This window comes from Chamaea fasciata, unplaced genomic scaffold, assembly GCF_029207755.1.
Source record: "Chamaea fasciata isolate MVZ Bird 193981 ecotype frontalis unplaced genomic scaffold, bChaFas1.0.hap1 SCAF_8, whole genome shotgun sequence".
NCBI lineage: Eukaryota > Metazoa > Chordata > Aves > Passeriformes > Sylviidae > Chamaea > Chamaea fasciata.
The window spans coordinates 37,706,954-37,725,817 of NW_027094093.1; the positions used below are offsets into that span (position 1 = coordinate 37,706,954).

The 18,864-nt window shown below is 43.4% G+C and overlaps 1 protein-coding gene across 20 annotated transcripts in view; it reads right to left on the reverse strand.

Moving 5' to 3' along the window:
- NEB (nebulin) overlaps positions 1–18,864 on the reverse strand; it is a 99,001-nt gene that overhangs the window by 54,731 nt on the left and 25,406 nt on the right. For all 20 annotated transcript variants that reach the window (XR_010722172.1, XR_010722173.1, XM_066190461.1 and 17 more), the window contains 33 exons: positions 18,081–18,392; positions 17,554–17,757; positions 17,102–17,206; positions 16,901–17,008; positions 16,424–16,735; positions 15,566–15,769; positions 15,106–15,210; positions 14,905–15,012; positions 14,428–14,739; positions 13,730–13,933; positions 13,272–13,376; positions 13,071–13,178; positions 12,593–12,904; positions 12,088–12,291; positions 11,728–11,832; positions 10,944–11,051; positions 10,072–10,383; positions 9,440–9,643; positions 9,017–9,121; positions 8,429–8,536; positions 7,425–7,736; positions 6,811–7,014; positions 6,139–6,243; positions 5,548–5,655; positions 4,615–4,926; positions 4,001–4,204; positions 3,298–3,402; positions 3,013–3,120; positions 2,584–2,895; positions 1,769–1,972; positions 1,490–1,594; positions 879–986; positions 444–755 (listed from right to left, as the gene is read on the reverse strand). Coding sequence is in view for 18 of the 20 variants with exons in the window: in XM_066190461.1 (XP_066046558.1) it covers positions 444–755; positions 879–986; positions 1,490–1,594; positions 1,769–1,972; positions 2,584–2,895; positions 3,013–3,120; positions 3,298–3,402; positions 4,001–4,204; positions 4,615–4,926; positions 5,548–5,655; positions 6,139–6,243; positions 6,811–7,014; positions 7,425–7,736; positions 8,429–8,536; positions 9,017–9,121; positions 9,440–9,643; positions 10,072–10,383; positions 10,944–11,051; positions 11,728–11,832; positions 12,088–12,291; positions 12,593–12,904; positions 13,071–13,178; positions 13,272–13,376; positions 13,730–13,933; positions 14,428–14,739; positions 14,905–15,012; positions 15,106–15,210; positions 15,566–15,769; positions 16,424–16,735; positions 16,901–17,008; positions 17,102–17,206; positions 17,554–17,757; positions 18,081–18,392 (6,144 nt within the window). In the remaining 2 variants the exon portion in view is untranslated. The remainder of the gene's footprint in view (positions 1–443; positions 756–878; positions 987–1,489; positions 1,595–1,768; positions 1,973–2,583; positions 2,896–3,012; positions 3,121–3,297; positions 3,403–4,000; positions 4,205–4,614; positions 4,927–5,547; positions 5,656–6,138; positions 6,244–6,810; positions 7,015–7,424; positions 7,737–8,428; positions 8,537–9,016; positions 9,122–9,439; positions 9,644–10,071; positions 10,384–10,943; positions 11,052–11,727; positions 11,833–12,087; positions 12,292–12,592; positions 12,905–13,070; positions 13,179–13,271; positions 13,377–13,729; positions 13,934–14,427; positions 14,740–14,904; positions 15,013–15,105; positions 15,211–15,565; positions 15,770–16,423; positions 16,736–16,900; positions 17,009–17,101; positions 17,207–17,553; positions 17,758–18,080; positions 18,393–18,864) is intronic.

Below are 18,864 nucleotides of genomic sequence, written 5' to 3' on the forward strand. Positions count from 1 at the left end.
ATATACAGGAGATGTTCAGTGTCACAAGTAAAATTAAATCTGACAGCAAGGTTTGAAGTAGTTCAGCTCTTAAACAACATATTCCAAACCTTGTAAGGAGAAACAGCTGAAAGGAGTTGCAGTTAATGATGATGAATATTAAAAGCTTAAAAGAGTCCTCCTGTCCCCTCCAAAACACTTTTGCACTGCATTTCTGCATTGCGGGCCGTGGGTGGTTGGTTATTGGGTTAAAAGTAAAAATAATTTCGGTGTCATCTCGTAATTGGACAGTTTGAGAAACAGAACCATTTTTCTCCTTGTTAGATAGAACTCACAGCTTGTGAGACTGTATTATAGATAAGAATTTATAAACATCTGAGTCCAAACATGAAAACTGCATCTCCCAAGCATTTAATCCCAGCTCTGACAGAAGAAAAGAAGATAAAAACCCCACAGGTACTCACGTCGCTCTGGAGGTCGTAGGCCTGCCGTGCGTGGATCACGTCGTTCTGGTCAGGAAGACAGGTCCACTGGTGCAGGTACTGCCTGTAGTCAACATCGCTGACCAGGGTCTGGCACTCCTTGGCTGCCTGCACCGACAGGGCATCCACAGGGATGTGGATCTGGGTCTTGGAATCATTGTAGGCCTTCTTGTAGAGGCGGTCGTTCTGCAGGGCCATGGCGCGCGCGGCCCACGCCAGCTTGGGGTCCTCCTTGGCGCTGGGGCACCCGATGTAGTGGCCTTTCTCCTTCTCGTGGGTTTCTTTGTACTTGTACTGGAAGTGCAGAGAGAACAGAAGGTGTGTTGCTCACCTGGTCACAGCCACCAGACAAAAGGCTGTCAGCCTGAGCTTCACTCAGTTCTGCTGAGACACAAGCACAGAAAGAGAAGGCTGTACCTCACTGGCAATGTCTCTGGAGGCCTTGGCTTGTTTGATGGGAATGGCATCAGCTCTTAGGTCATAGCTTTTCGCCTTGGCCTCATCCCAGGCTTTCTGATAATGTTTCTGTAAAGAAAATTAATCACTTTCGTTAAACATAGTGAAATGCCCTCTCTAAAAACCTGCTTACTTGGAATGACCAGCTTGGGAGCCCTGTTTGCTTCCTATAACTGGCAGAGTTACAATAATGATCCTGGCAAGCATCTCAACAGAAAACTCATGGCTTTAAGTAGGTGCAAGGTTAAAACACAAAGAGGCAGCAGAAATATTCCTGAATACAGACCACTATGTCTGCAGACTCCAACAACTCCTTCATGGAAAGTGTTCAGCAGGTTTTGCCAAAGGGAGCAGGAGCTGTGTGGAATTGCACACTGAGCTTTGGAGTTTGTTCATGAACACACAATCTGTGGATAGGCTGAGAGGTGATAAAAAGCCTCTGGATGCAATTTCCTGTTTACAAGCACTTTAGAAGGTGGGTTTGTACACCACCATTTACAGCAAAAACTGGAAGAACAATCACCAGTCTTCATTTTCTAACATTTGACAAATATTTCATGTTATTCTCTTACATTGCTGATGTTGAGAGCGTTGACTTTGGACTGCAGCATGACAGGAGTATCCGAAGGGAGGGAAATCTGGGTCTTGTCTTTATCCCAGGCCTCACGATACAGGCGCTGAGGAGAAAGGAAGAGCAGTGGCAATTCAGTATGGTGAGGAAAAAACACCAAGAGGAATTCTTTAGCAATTCCAGTTTGCAAAACTTCCCAACTCATCGTTCCCACCATAGAAATTCTACTCCCCACCAGAAAGAAAAGAAATGCCATCCCACGAGTGGAAGGTGAGCTTACATCACTGAGCTGCATGGCGTTGGTCTTGGCCAGGACAACGTCCGGGGAGTCGGTGATGCTGGTGAATTTCAGCTGCTCCGGCCGCGTGCGGTACAGGCGTTCATTGAGCAGCTCCTGAGCTTTCTTGGCTTTGACCACATCCACAGACCCTTCTGTCAGCCAGCCAACGCCTCGCAGCCATTCCAGGTCGGACTTGTACACGTTCTACAAACAAACCAAGGGTTACTGGCATTGCAGAGGTAACTCCTAGCCCACAGAGCTGGTGGACTCTCAGTCCCTGCAGATGTTCGAGACCAGTCCGGATGAGGTTCTGAATAACCAGGTCTAGTGGAAGGTGTCCCTTGCCCATAGCTGAGGGTTGGACTAAGATGACCTTTTTCAACCCAAACCATTTTAGGATTCCGTAGTTCTAACTGTAAGTGCAAGAAGGTTTTTTATAAGCCTTTCCCCAACTTCTTCTCATACTCTTTATACAACAAACAGCCGCTGATGCTGTATGGTATCAGGTCTTTTCTAGAGAAAGCACCCCTCATTTGCATGGAAACGATGGCACTTTTAAGATACTACATTCAAACCAAGGGCATAATCTGCAAGTAGTCTTCAAACAAACATTCTAGAGCAGACCAAGAAAACATGCCTCCCTTATGAACTGCCCAAATATTCCTGGCACCGAGACTGAAATCCTTTGGAAACGATTCAAACAATTGGATACTTTCACATGCATGAACATGCAAGTGAAGGTATATTTGCCAGTCACTAACAAACAGAGCCCCACACAGCTACCCTGAAGCTTTCCTGCAGTGATGGTCACTCACGTCGCTCTGGAGGTCGTAGGCCTGCCGTGCGTGGATCACGTCGTTCTGGTCAGGAAGACAGGTCCACTGGTGCAGGTACTGCCTGTAGTCAACATCACTGACCAGGGTCTGGCACTCCTTGGCTGCCTGCACCGACAGGGCATCCACAGGGATGTGGATCTGGGTCTTGGAATCATTGTAGGCCTTCTTGTAGAGGCGGTCGTTCTGCAGGGCCATGGCGCGCGCGGCCCACGCCAGCTTGGGGTCCTCCTTGGCGCTGGGGCACCCGATGTAGTGGCCTTTCTCCTTCTCGTGGGTTTCTTTGTACTTGTACTAGGAATACAAAAAGAAGTAGTCTGGGATGAAGGTCCCATAATTTCCTGTTGCTACTGATCACAAAAATACATATTCTTGTTTTTAACTGAAAATAAATGTAAAGGAAGAACATACGTCACTTGCGATATCTCTTGATGCTTTGGCGGTTTTGATTGGGATTGCATCAGCTCTCATGTCGTAACCCTTCTTTTTGGCCTCTTCCCAGGCTTTTACATAAAGTTTCTACATAAAAGAAGACAGAAAATGGCTGATCAATATTCTGGAAGATGGGATTTCTGCATTTCATAATTGTCTCTCAAAACTTTCATGACTGCGTATTTTAGGACATCTTCAATATTAACGAAATGCTGACTTAACTCTGAATTTCCACTAGTTTAGTAAACGTTTAAATGTCCTTACATGGCTAACGTTGGCTGCGTTGGCCTTTGCTAACAGAATGTCTGGCGTGTCAGGCATGACATGGATGGACTTCTTGTCTGCATCCCAGGCTTCTGTGTACAAGCGCTACAAGAGAGGAAAACAGCCCTTTACAAACATTTCTTTAAGAAATTATTTTACAATTAAAAGCATTTTACAAACCGCTATGGGGAGGTCCAGTAAGCTCCAGTACCCTGACTAAGCAAAGCTTCTCTCTGAACAGCTCAAGAAGGAAACTTTGTCCCTCCTCATTATAACTCAGGTTAAGCTGGTGCAGCAATTGATTGATTTGGGATTGTGGAGAAACAGCCATAGGAGGAAAAGTTTATCAATTATTCTGTATAAGTTGTTTATGTTTGTTATAAAGCAGGAGGTACTTAGTGACTTTCATCCTCCAGGTCTCAGATACATTGCAGCAGTTTCCCATCCAGAGAACTTCAGGTATTTCCTCATCACTTTTTCATTATGCAGTATTACTCTTGGAAAATCTGATTTAAGGGACTTTTTTCTGTAGATTTTTACCAACTGCACACTTCAGATTGAGCCACGAGAGAACAGCTTTCCTGTACAATGGCTGAACTTGGATATCAATTTTCTCTTAAATCCACAAGTTTTTAGTTTTATTTTGTATTTTGGATTTTTCACCTCATGAACAAGTTCTATTAACTGGGAATACCACCCTCACCTTGTTCATGATCTCAGCATTTTGCTTGGCTAAGACCATGGCCAAGGAATCGGTCACACTGGTAAATTTGATCTTGTCTGCAGGTTGCCGATACTTCCTGTCACTGAGGATTTCTCCAGCTTTCTTGGCTTTCTCAACTTCCAAGGAACCAATAGGAACCCATCCAATGCCTCTCAGCCATTCCAGGTCAGATTTGTAAACAGCCTGAAAAGATTTTGAAAGTTTGTTATATACGTGCAAGTGTGATCAAATATTAAAATTAATGTAAACAAGCACATCCTATATGAACAACTGGGTGTGTTTCTGAAGATATGGTTCTAAAAACAACTGTTGTTTTTGAAGATTAAATAAAATATTATTAAGTAAGAAAAAATAAAAGAGGTATTGGAGCACAATGCTAGTATCAGAATAACACGCAGATTGTACCTCAGGTTAAGAACTGAAAAAATAGGATTAAACATCAATTTGATGAAGAATTGAAAGAATGAAAGAATGAAAATATTTCAACAAGTCCGATGCAAGCCACTAAGGCTTATGATACATACTTTAAAAAATTAGAGTGTAAAAGACACAGAGTATTTAATGATGTATTAGAAATGTAAGGATTTGCTCACATCACTCTGGAGGTCGTAGGCTTGCTTGGCGTGGATCACGTCGTTCTGGTCGGGCAGACAGATCCACTGGTGCAGGTAGTGCCGGTAGTCTGCATCGCTGACCAGCTGCTGGCACTTCTTGGCCAACACAATTCCCAGCATGTCCACGGGGCTGCTGAAGTGGGTCTTGGATTTCTCAAAGTCCTTCTTGTACTCCCTGTCACTCTGGATCTTGGCCACGTGCATCGACCACATCATCTTGGGGTCGTCCTCAATGTTCCTGGCCCCAATGTGGTGGCCCAGCTGTTTGCGATACCCTTCCTTGTACTTGTACTGCAGGAAAAAAAAATCCATATATATATTTATATTTTTATCCTTTTTTAACACAAAGCATTCAAATAGATCTCTTGTTAAGAAAACAAGAGCCATAAAAATCTGTTATCCTCTGACTCTAAGTGATATTGCCTAATCCTTGAAATGAAATCTGTACCAGACATTGCAGAGTTTTTTCCTGGTTTTCTGTTCCAACGTTTTGGATTTCAATGTGACACTGAAACAGAATTATTTCTTTCCTCCAGAAAGTACAAGCAGTTAAACCTTAAGAATTTATTTACTTACATATCTCTTTTGAGGACAGATTTTAAAGTACTTCCTATATTGAATCGGAAATTAATTTGACAAAATCTAGCATAGACACCTGAATCTTTTTGTTCATGCTACTTGAACAGCCATGGATGGCAACAGGAAGCATATAAATAATCTTCACCTTATTATATTTATCCATTGCTGTGAGAGATAACATGCAAAAAATACTGTCTGTCCATTATTTCTCTGCGAGAATAGATTTCTATATTATCTATTTTGTGAAATATGACATTAGCAAACAACTCAACAAAGATTCTGATTCTTTTCCATTACCAGCTCCACAGGGAAATGAGAACAAAGCCTGCTCACCTCACTGGCAATCTCCCTGGAGGCTTTGGCAGACTGAATGGGAATGGCATCATAACGCAAATCATGGCCCTTCTTTTTCGACTCCTCCAAGGCCAGTTTGTACATTTTCTGTGAGAAAAAGAGTCACATTTTAGTTTAAAAAAATAAAATTCAAAACTGCATTTCAGTTCGGCACGACTGTCCAGCAAAACAAATCAAGTCCCTAAACAATATTGTTCATCTTCATCCAATTTAAATACCATTCTCTAGAAAAGAAAACAATAAGCAGATTTCATTTCAAAGACCTTGTAATTTTGTTGTAGATGTTTGGAAAATGGAAATCATTTAGGAAAGGCAAAGACTGGAACATTTAAAAAGCTAAATTACCTATTTCCACAATGTGCTGTAGAAATGATTTCTCATTTATGGCAGATAATATATTTTAAAAGAAAATATATTTTCGTGAAAGAACAATGCTGATTTCAGCACTGGAACTGGCCATGCATGAAAATAAACAACATGACAATATTTTACCATTACTAAAAATCAAAGGTGACAAAAGTGTACTTATTAGAAACCCTTTAATTGTGTCAGCTCTCCAGTTGCACTTACCTCACTGTAGTTCATTCTGTTTTGTTTGGCCAGCAGGATTTCTGGGGTGTCAGGCATGACGTGAATCGAGGTCTTGTCTTTGTTCCACGCTTCAGTGTACAAACGCTAGGAAGGAAAACAAGAAGAGATTTTTAGGACGTTCCAAACCAGGTTAATATGTCAATAATCATGGAAAACACATTAATTAAAATTATAGGAACTTGGTCTAGTGGAAATTGTCCCTTGCCAAGGCAAGGGGTTGGAACAAAATAATCTTTAATGCCCCTTCTAACTCAAACCATTTTATGACACTATAAGATATAACATGGATACACAGTTATTTTAATCTGGTAAAATAATACCAACAAAGAGAGAATTTATCAGAGGGAGTTTAAAAATATTAAGAAAAATGCCACATTGCTTCAGAATAATGAATACAACAAAGCACTATTAGTGCCTAATGCATACACATGCCAAGGAAAAGATTTAAATGTAAAATGCAGAACATTATTACACAAATTTGAGTCTTCCATTACATGGCCTAAGAGTTTTGAGTAAAATAACAAGAGCACACTGATTGAAAATGGATCATGTCTGAACTGCAACACTGCCTGTGCTCAGTTCATTCCAAGTCCTGTCTCCAGGGCTGAGGCAGAGACCTCTGATGTGTCACCCAGTGGGATCAGGACTCACCTTGTTCATGGTGTCTGCGTTCTGCTTGGCCAACACCATCTCCAGAGAATCCGTGACACTGGTGAACTTGATGGTGTCCGGACGCTGGCGGTAAATTTTATCACTCAGGATCTCCCCTGCTCTCTTGGCTTTCTCAACTTCCAAGGAACCAATTGGGACCCATCCAATGCCTCGCAGCCACTCCAGGTCAGACTTGTAGCAGTTCTGTTATAATACAAATTACACAAGTTATTTTAATAAAATAATAATCTGTGTTTTACAGTAAATCCTTCCAAAGGAAAATAACCCTCCTATCAGCTCCTCATTCAAACAAATTCAAAGCTTTAAAGAAAATTGTAGAAAAAATGACAGCATTTCACCAACATTAAGATTGAAACCATTATCCAAGTTTCACAGAATGGTAGATGATAAATAGTCCAAATCCTGGAATTACAGGATTTCGTTTAAATATCAGTTAATTAATATAACCTGTAGGAGATCTGAGTGTCAATTAACCGTGAAACTTAAAAATAAATCTCGAGAAGTTGGTCCTACCACATCAGGACAAAATTACCTGATCCAACTATGTAAAATAAACTCATTCCTCAGCAAAAATCAAATGCCAGAGAACTCACATCACTCTGGAGGTCGTAGGCTTGCTTGGCGTGGATCACGTCGTTCTGGTCGGGCAGACAGATCCACTGGTGCAGGTAGTGCCGGTAGTCTGCGTCGCTGACCAGCTGCTGGCACTTCTTGGCCAACACAATTCCCAGCATGTCCACGGGGCTGCTGAAGTGGGTCTTGGATTTCTCAAAGTCCTTCTTGTACTCCCTGTCACTCTGGATCTTGGCCACGTGCATCGACCACATCATCTTGGGGTCATCCTCGATGTTCCTGGCCCCGATGTGGTGGCCCAGCTGCTTCCGATACCCTTCCTTGTACTTGTACTGAAACAAAGAGATTTAAAGTTACTCGGTGTGTATTGACAAATTAATAAGTAATTCTAACAGTTTAACATACTCATTATTTTGCAAAGATAAAAATATGATGTAAGTCTTTCTACTCTGGGATTAATTTTCACATAAGCATTTTTAGTAGATACAATTTTCTAAGACTTTTTATATAATACACTTTCAATTCACTAAGCATTTAATGTTACATTCTAACAAGTTTGGTATTACACATTCTTTTCCTATTAAGATTAAATTGTAAATATGAACTTTAAAAATTTTTTACAAAACTTAGTCATTGTATGGTTCAGACATCTTGAATTTCATTATGACACTTGAACAGAAATTTAGTTTGAATCAGAAATTAACCTGAGAAACCCTACCATTGGTTCATACACTTTTGTGATTGTGCTGCTTGAATATCCATGAACAGAAGTATTGCAGGGGGCATGTCAATAATCTTCACATTATTTTATTTATTTATTTATTACAGTGATATATTCCTCACAATAAAAATACTGGCTAGCCCTTTCTTCCATGGACTAAAGGCAATGCACTGAAATCATTAAAAAGAATCACTATGAAAACAGATTTCAATATTATCTATTCTATGAAGTATGACAGTAGCAAACATCATGATTCTTTTCCATTACCAACTCCACAGAGAAATGGGAACAAAGCCTGCTCACCTCACTGGCAATCTCCCTGGAGGCTTTGGCAGACTGAATGGGAATGGCATCATAACGCAAATCATGGCCCTTCTTTTTCGACTCCTCCAAGGCCAGTTTGTACATTTTCTGTGAGAAAAAGAGTCACATTTTAGTTTAAAAAAATAAAATTCAAAATTGCATTTCAGTTCAGCACATCTGAGTAATAAAACTATTTATGTCCATAAACATGTTGATTTTCTGGCAACTTAAACATCTTGAGCCCAGCTCTATGTTCACTAGAAAATAAAAACCTGCAGGTTTCAAAGACCTTGTAATTTTATTGTAGATGTTTGGAAAGTCATTTAGGGAAAGCAAAGCAAAACTCATTATTTCTATACCTTGCTGTAGAAATGATTTCTCAATTACGGGGTATAATATATATTTTAATAGCCTAATTAGATATCCAGGAGGTCAGTTCCTGGAACAACACTGATTTCAGCACAGGAACAGGCCATTTGTGAAAATAAACTACCTGACAATATTTTAATATTAATGAAAACTCAGAGATGACAAAAGCATACTTGTCAGAAGTACAAGTAAATTGTCTCAGATTTCAGTTGCACTTACCTCACTGTAGTTCATTCTGTTTTGTTTGGCCAGCAGGATTTCTGGGGTGTCAGGCATGACGTGAATCGAGGTCTTGTCTTTGTTCCACGCATCAGTGTACAAACGCTAGGAAGGAAAACAAGAAGAGATTTATAGGATATTCCAAATCAGGTTAATATGTCAGTAATCATGGAAAACATAGACCATACCAGATAAAAATACAGGAAATGTAACAGGGACAATCAGTTCGGCAATTAGGAAGAGACAGTATTAACAAAAGGAGGATTGACTTGTGGAAATGTAACAACAATTAAGAAACACTGCATTGATTACGGAGAAGGAATAAACCAAAGAGCATTGCTTGTGCTCAAGTTCATTCCAAGTCCTGTCTCCAGGGCTGAGGCCGAGACCTCTGATGTGTCACCCAGTGGGATCAGGACTCACCTTGTTCATGGTGTCTGCGTTCTGCTTGGCCAACACCATCTCCAGAGAATCCGTGACACTGGTGAACTTGATGGTGTCCGGACGCTGGCGGTAAATTTTATCACTCAGGATCTCCCCTGCTCTCTTGGCTTTCTCAACTTCCAAGGAACCAATTGGGACCCAACCAACTCCCCGCAGCCATTCCAGGTCAGATTTGTAGCAGTTCTGTTAAAAATATTTTTAAAAAATCACCCACACAGGTTGTTCTATCAATAATAACAATAATGCAACTTACATGGTGAATAGTTGACCAGTAAATAAGTTACTATGAACTTAACAAGTAATTTAAATAAATTCAAAGCACAAGAGAAAATACAGAAAAAACAACTGCATTTCCACTACATTGAGAGTGAAACCATTATCCAACTTTCAGAGAATGGCAAATGATAGATAGCAATTCTGGAGTTAGATGATTTCCTTGAAGTATCAATTAGTTAACACATCCTGTTGGAGAGCTCAGTTTCAATCGACCACAAAATTTAAAAATAAATCTCACAAAGTTGGTTCTACCACATCAGAACAAGATGGCCTGATCCAGCTATGTAAAATATCAAATACATTCCTCAGCAAAAATCAAATGCCAGAGAACTCACATCACTCTGGAGGTCGTAGGCTTGCTTGGCGTGGATCACGTCATTCTGGTCGGGAAGACAGATCCACTGGTGCAGGTAGTGCCGGTAGTCAATGTCACTGACCAATCCTTGGCATTTCTTGGCCAACACAATTCCCAGCATGTCCACGGGACTGCTGAACCTCGTCTTGGTCTTCTCAAAGTCCTTCTTGTACTCCCTGTCACTCTGGATCTTGGCCACGTGCATCGACCACATCATCTTGGGGTCATCCTCGATGTTCCTGGCCCCAATGTGGTGGCCCAGCTGTTTGCGATATCCTTCCTTGTACTTGTACTGAAACACAAAACAAGATGTTACATTTCTGTATCACCTAAAAATATGAGAGACTCCTATTAAATATTTCTAACAATAACCTTTCCAAACTTATCTATAACCTACCATTAAAAAACCCCCAAACAGTCAAATCAATTCTCATGCTAATAATATTCTAGGATTTTAGGACTAAAGTTTTTTGCTACTTGAGATAGAACACTAAACAGAAATTTTTTATCATTTTGCTTTTTGAAAAAATGTGTTTCACTAATATTAGTGAGAAATAATCCTGATCTTATTAAATGCATTTAATCCTTATTACATATAGTGATACACATACTGTAAATGGTTATTTACACATATAGAGGTATGAGCTATGCAATTATCATGATAGCAGCATTATATTATTCTTATAATTATCAACATTTATTTTTTTAAACATGCATGATCATTTACTTGCAAAAATCTATCACTTAAGGTCACAGTTTAACTCCAGTGCCTTTCACAGAATCCAGCTGATAATTTTCAGGTTGCATAGGAGAGATGTCAACAGAGAAAGAAACAAAAGAGTAGATTCTTACATCACTGGCAATTTGCCTGGATGCTTTGGCTGATTGGATGGGGATGGCATCAGCTCTCAAATCATAGCCTTTCTTCTTTGCATCTTCCATGGCCTGTCTGTATTGTTTCTAGATGAAGAATTAAACAATGGGACTCATATAAGTTCCATGTATTATATACTATGCAAAACAAATTGCTTGGAAGTAGATGTAATAATTGCGTTTAGATTCATTGTACCCAGTTTTATCTACCTTTAACTCAAAACCCCAGATCACTAGCTGATATAAATTCATGTCAAAGGAAGATCTTTGCTAAATACATTTGTTAATTGATTTTTATTTTACTGCTTTAAATAATGAAACATTGAATACAGTTTAGAGCTAAACTTTTCTTCTGTACTAATGGAGAAAAACTTACCTTCTAAAACCACTGATGTGAACTTGTTTGCCTAAAATAATGTTGAACACTGGCATCACATCTTTTCAGAATTATGCTGGTAATTACCTTTCTGGTATTCATTTTTAGCTTCCCAACATTATGCACACTGGCAGAAATGACTCCCCAAAAATTCAGTGGAAACACAAAACTTGTGTGGAATTTATGGAATTTCTTCTCACCAGTGCTCACTGTTCTATGTATCTACTACCACAAATATAAAAACAATGCTTTTAAAGTCACGATTTTTTGGATAAATATGGGAGTTTCTTAAGGAAACTGAGAGTGTAATCTCTGGAAGTTTTCCCAGAGCATTCCTGATCCAGCCATGACACAGAGCAGTTACATTTGGAGAGCTCCCACACTCACCAGACTGTAGTTTCTCTTGTTCTCTCTTGCCAGTGTGATTTCAGGCGTGTCAGGCATGATGTGGATTTGTGTCTTGTCCTTATCCCAGGCCTCAGTATACAAACGCTGCAGGAGGAGCACAGCAGAGTATTTGGAGACATTCACAACTGATAATTGGTGACAAATTGACTCAGTAATTATCTAGGAAGATATTATTAAATCAGCCCTTGATGAAAGTAAGTTCCCCATTGATTACCAAGAATGAAACTTACATTTTTACAGCCTTACTGTGCTGAAATCTCACTGGTCTGTGGTCCTAGTCCTGTCTCAGGGGTTTAGGCAGAGACAGCTGATGTGTTACCTGATCAAACCCAGACTCACCTTGTTCATGACGTCTGCATTCTGCTTGGCCAACACCATCGGGAGAGAATCTGGGATGCTGGTGAACTTGATGGTGTCTGGATGCTGGCGGTAAATTTTGTCACTCAAAATCTCTCCTGCCTTCTTGGCCTTCTCAACTTCCAAGGATCCAATTGGGACCCAACCAATGCCCCGCAACCATTCCAGGTCGGACTTGTAGCAGTTCTGTTACAAAATACAAAAGCAGCAGTTGAAAATTTGCCCTTTTTAGATTAATCAGCATTTAAATATATTAAAATTGCCTATTCTGAAGGATTATATGGAGATAATTCTGCTGTTTGGCTGTATATAAACCTTCAGAGTGCCCTTATATTCAGATTCCTTCAATCCTCAAAATATAATGACCTTGCTTGGAATAGGATTAAAAAACCACAACAATATACTAAATGAGAGTAACTAGTCTAGTTTATATACCAAGGAAATTAGAAACACTTCAGTAGTCTAGGGCTCATCAGCAAATACTCACATCACTCTGGAGGTCATAGGCTTGCCTAGCATGGATCACATCATTCTGGTCGGGCAGACAGGTCCATTCATGCAGGTAGTGCCGGTAATCGACGTCACTGACCAGCTCCTGGCATTTCTTGGCCAGCACCACTCCCAGCATGTCCACGGGGCTGCTGAAGTGGGTCTTGGATTTCTCAAAGGCTTTCTTGTACTCCCTGTCACTCTGGATCTTGGCCACATGCATCGACCACATCATCTTGGGGTCATCCTCAATGTTCCTGGCCCCGATGTGGTGGCCCAGCTGTTTGCGATACCCTTCCTTGTACTTGTACTATGGACATAAAAAATGTTCACTCAGTGTTAGGTTGGAGTTTTTATGTGACCCCAGCGCCCCTGTGGCACCACCTGCAGAAAATACAGCAGCTGAAGCCACAGAGGTTTTAAAGAAAGAAAGGATTCAGCCCCAGTGTGTGCCACGAGGGCTCCTGTGCACTCACATCACTGGCAATGTCCCGGGAAGCTTTTGCAGACTTGATGGGAATGGCATCTGCCCGCATGTCGTAGCCCTTCTTCTTCTCCTCCTCCATCGCCTGCTTGTACAGTTTCTGGAACAGACACCGCCGTGCCCTCAGACAACGCTGCTGACCAGGACACAGCAGTGCCCAGGGACAGACACTGCGCCCACAACAACCACCCACCTCGCTGAAGTTCACTTTGTTCTGCTGGGCCAGCAGGATCCCAGGCGTGTCCGGCATGATGTGGATGCTGGTTTTGTCCTTCTCCCAGGCTGAGATGTACGAGCGCTGGGAAACAAGGAGGACAGGAAACAAGGTCACACAGGCTCAGGGAAACAAACTCAACCAGAAGATCAGCTCTGTGAACCAAAGCAAGGGGGCTCTACTCTGCACTAACCCAGAAACTCCTGCCCTTTCCACAAACCTTCCCAATGCTTCACCCTTTTCCACAGTGCACCCCATTACTGCTACAACCATCCAAACAAAAATTTCATCTCAAACAAGGAATACAAATCTCTGAGGCAGGAGGACCTAACATTCCCTTTGCCCAACTTGGGCCATGGAAGGAGATTGACCAACATCCAGGGAAAGAAGGTACTGGAGCTCATTTCCTTCAGGATGCAAACACAAGGAAATCTCACCTGGTTCATGATTTCAGAGTTGTGCTTTGCCAGCACCATGGGCATGGAGTCAGGAAGGCTCGTGAATTTGATGGTGTCTGGGTGCTGCCGATACTTCTTGTCACTCAGGATCTCACTCGCCCTCTTGTTCTTCTCATCGTCCAGTGACCCAATTGGGGACCAGCCAATGCCCCTCAGCCACTGCAGGTCAGACTTGTACACGTTCTGGAAGGACAGGAAAGGAAAATATCACTTCAGCAACCTCCTCACTGCAAGCAACTTCATCTCCTACCACTGGAAACTCAGCTGAATGGAGCACGTTTCCCTGGGTCAACCCACCAGCCTGTGCCACAAAAGAGCCTCCAGATAAGCTCAGCTATCAAAAACCTGTCTCCTCACACCTCCAACACCACAAGAGGCTGTCGGCAATCCACAAATCTTCCCCCTTTATCTTCTTGGTATTGCCAGCAAAGACCATCCCTATCTGACAATCTGCAACGGGCAGAGACACTGGAGGAGACTTTTATCCCATCTCCTAAGATTCTTCAGAGCATTTGCAGCTGCACAATTTCTTGCCTTTGTCAACTCTTGGTTTTCCAGAGAAAAAAGGATTTTGAATTCCCTTGACCTTCCCTTGCTCTTCCCTTGCTACAAAAACCTCCTCCAAGAGTAGAATAAATAACCCAAGGCTGTGACAAAGCCAGGAAAGAACAACTCACATCACTCTGCAGGTCATACACTGTCTTGGCATGGACAACGTCGTTCTGGTCGGGCAGGCAGGTCCAGCGGTGCAGAGGGTGCCGGTAATCGACATCACTGACCAGCTCCTGGCATTTCTTGGCCAACACCACTCCCAGCATGTCCACGGGGCTGCTGAAGTGGGTCTTGGATTTCTCAAAGGCTTTCTTGTACTCCCTGTCACTCTGGATCTTGGCCACATGCATCGACCACATCATCTTGGGGTCATCCTCGATGTTCCTGGCCCCGATGTGGTGGCCCAGCTGTTTGCGATACCCTTCCTTGTACTTGTACTATGGACATAAAAAATGTTCACTCAGTGTTAGGCTGGGATTTTTTATGTTGCCAAGACCCCTGTGGCACCACCTGCAGAAAATACAGCAGCTGAAGCCACAGAGATTTTAAAGAAAGAAAGGATTCAGCCCCAGTGTGTGCCACGAAGGCTCCTGTGCACTCACATCACTGGCAATGTCCCGGGAAGCTTTTGCAGACTTGATGGGAATGGCATCTGCCCGCATGTCGTAGCCCTTCTTCTTCTCCTCCTCCATCGCCTGCTTGTACAGTTTCTGGAACAGACACCACCGTGCCCTCAGACAACGCTGCTGACCAGGACACAGCAGTGCCCAGGGACAGACACTGCGCCCACAACAACCACCCACCTCGCTGAAGTTCACTTTGTTCTGCTGGGCCAGCAGGATCCCAGGCGTGTCCGGCATGATGTGGATGCTGGTTTTGTCCTTCTCCCAGGCTGAGATGTACGAGCGCTGGGGAACAAGGAGGACAGAGGGAGTTAACATCACACAGGCTCAGGGAAACAAACTCAAGGAGCAAATCAGGTCCATGAACCAAAGCAAGGGGGCCTCTACTCTGCACTGACCCAGGAACACCTTTCCTTTCCCAAAAGTTTCAATTGTTTCACCCTTTTCTTTTCCACACTGTACCCCATTACTGCTTCAACCACATGAAACTAAAGTTTTATCTCAAACAAGGAACACAAATCCCTGAGGCAAGAGGAATTTCCTCCCCTTGCACAACCTGGGCCATGGAAGGACATGGACCAAGTCTTTTAGAAAGGAAGGTGTTCATTTCCTTCAGGATACAAACACAAGGAAATCTCACCTGGTTCATGATTTCGGAGTTGTGCTTTGCCAGCACCATGGGCATGGAGTCAGGAAGGCTCGTGAATTTGATGGTGTCTGGGTGTTGCCGATACTTCTTGTCACTCAGGATCTCACTCGCCCTCTTGTTCTTCTCAGCATCCAATGATCCAATTGGGGACCAGCCAACGCCCCTCAGCCACTGCAGGTCAGACTTGTACACGTTCTGGAAGGACAGGAAAGGATAGCAAGCAACTCAGGAAATGACTAACTCCAAGCAACATCATCTCCTACCACTGGAAGCTCTGCCATATGGAACACGTTTCCCCTGGGTCAATCCACCAAACACTAGGAATGGGACTCCCGTTAAGATCTGATCCCCATAGCTGGCTCCCCACTCGTCCAGCAGCACAAGTACCTTCCAAGGAATCTACCGCCCTCCTTCTCCATCTTCTTAGTAATCCCAGCAAACACCTACCCCATCTGGCGTTCTGCAGGTGGCAGAGGCATGGAAGGTGCCTTACTCCTCCCATGACCTTTTGTACCATGTACCACTGGAGCCAAAGCTTGCCTTTGCTAATGTTGGTCCTCCAAAGACAAATATTTTACTCTGTTGCCCTTCCCTTGCCTTGCTGTAGTGAAGGTCCCAGCCACAACTCTCCCCATAAAATGTTCATGCCGAGAAAAGATTCTTCTGGGACCATGAAGTATGAGCCCACATAAAGAGCATCACAGACTGTTCATGACAAGAAGTGCCACAACACAACCTCAGTTCCACAGAAGCAGCCAAGAATTATTATCCCCACGTGGACCTCTTCCAGCAGAGGAACAGAACACAAGAGACTTGTGGCTGCAACACAGCCAGGAAAGAACAACTCACATCACTCTGCAGGTCATACACTGTCTTGGCATGGACAACGTCGTTCTGGTCGGGCAGGCAGGTCCAGCGGTGCAGAGGGTGCCGGTAATCGGCATCACTGACCAGCTCCTGGCATTTCTTGGCCAGCACCACTCCCAGCATGTCCACGGGGCTGCTGAAGTGGGTCTTGGATTTCTCAAAGGCTTTCTTGTACTCCCTGTCACTCTGGATCTTGGCCACATGCATCGACCACATCATCTTGGGGTCATCCTCAATGTTCCTGGCCCCGATGTGGTGGCCCAGCTGTTTGCGATACCCTTCCTTGTACTTGTACTATGGACATAAAAAATGTTCACTCAGTGTTAGGCTGGGATTTTTTATGTTGCCAAGACCCCTGTGGCACCACCTGCAGAAAATACAGCAGCTGAAGCCACAGAGATTTTAAAGAAAGAAAGGATTCAGCCCCAGTGTGTGCCACGAAGGCTCCTGTGCACTCACATCACTGGCAATGTCCCGGGAAGCTTTTGCAGACTTGATGGGAATGGCATCTGCCCGCATGTCGTAGCCCTTCTTCTTCTCCTCCTCCATCGCCTGCTTGTACAGTTTCTGGAACAGACACCACCGTGCCCTCAGACAACGCTGCTGACCAGGACACAGCAGTGCCCAGGGACAGACACTGCGCCCACAACAACCACCCACCTCGCTGAAGTTCACTTTGTTCTGCTGGGCCAGCAGGATCCCAGGCGTGTCCGGCATGATGTGGATGCTGGTTTTGTCCTTCTCCCAGGCTGAGATGTATGAGCGCTGGGGAATGAGGAGGACAGAGGGAGTTAACATCACACAGGCTCAGGGAAACAAACTCAAGGAGCAAATCAGGCCCACAAACCAATGCAAGGGGGCTCTACTTTGCACTGACTCAGGAACACCTTTCCATTACCCAAAGTTTCCAATGCTTCACCCTTTTCTTTTCCACACTATACCTCATTACAGCTTCAAAAGAGAGTTTCATCTCAAACAAGGAACACAAATCCCTGAGGTAAGAGGATGCAGCACCCCCCTTGAAGAACCCACACCATGGAAGGAGATTGACCAACATCCATGAAAAGGAAGGAGTTAATTTCCTTCAGGATACAAACACAAGGAAACCTTACTTGGTCCATGATTTTGGAGTTCTGCTTTGCCAGCACCATGGGCATGGAGTCAGGAAGGCTCGTGAATTTGATGGTGTCTGGATGCTGCCGATACTTCTTGTCACTCAGGATCTCACTCGCCCTCTTGTTCTTCTCAGCATCCAATGATCCAATAGGGGACCAGCCTATGCCCCTCAGCCACTGCAGGTCAGACTTGTACACGTTCTGGAAGGACAGGAAAGGAAAATATCACTTCAGCAACCTCCTCACTGCAAGCAACATCATCGCCTGCCATGGGAAACTCAGCTTAATGGAGCATGTTCCACTGGTTCAACCCACCAGCCACCAATTCAATGGTTGTACCCATGTCCATGGGCTCTTCAGACCACTTTCATCTACACCCAAGACTTGCCAACCCTTGGTTCTCCAGATGATGAGGATTTCAAACTCTTGCCCTTCCTCTGACAAACAGAACCCTCCTCCAACAGTAGAGAGAACACAGCACACACAACCCAGGGCTGTGACACAGCCAGAAAAGAACAACTCACATCACTCTGCAGGTCATACACTGTCTTGGCATGGACAACGTCGTTCTGGTCGGGCAGGCAGGTCCAGCGGTGCAGAGGGTGCCGGTAATCGGCATCACTGACCAGCTCCTGGCATTTCTTGGCCAGCACCACTCCCAGCATGTCCACAGGGCTGCTGAAGTGGGTCTTGGATTTCTCAAAGGCTTTCTTGTACTCCCTGTCACTCTGGATCTTGGCCACGTGCATCGACCACATCATCTTGGGGTCATCCTCAATGTTCCTGGCCCCGATGTGGTGGCCCAGCTGTTTGCGATACCCTTCCTTGTACTTGTACTGCAGGAAAATACAGTATGCACTGAGTATTATTTTAGGGTTTTTACATTCCTAGCAACCCCTGTGGCACCACCTCCAACAAGTTTATCAGCTGAAACCACAGAGATTCTACTGTGTGAGAGTGTTCAGCTGATGACCTACTGTGTACAGCTAGAAAAGAATCCACGCATTCTCCTTCTCATAAAACTCATTTTCCAAGACTCTCTCTGGCCTAGATATTAAGAGCTACTGCTCAGTTACTAAGAGGAAGAAAAGTCTCTAAATTATGAAACCTATACCAAAGACCTGATGTTCAATGAATACACCCTCCATAAAGAATCATTTACTGATCTTCAAGCACAATGACCAAATGAACTCTTACTCAAATACTAAGGCAATAAAATATAACTACACAGAGACTTGCTGGGAAGATTAGATTAAGAACAGCGAATACATACAGGAATGCAATTTTGTAATAATACCTAAGAATAAC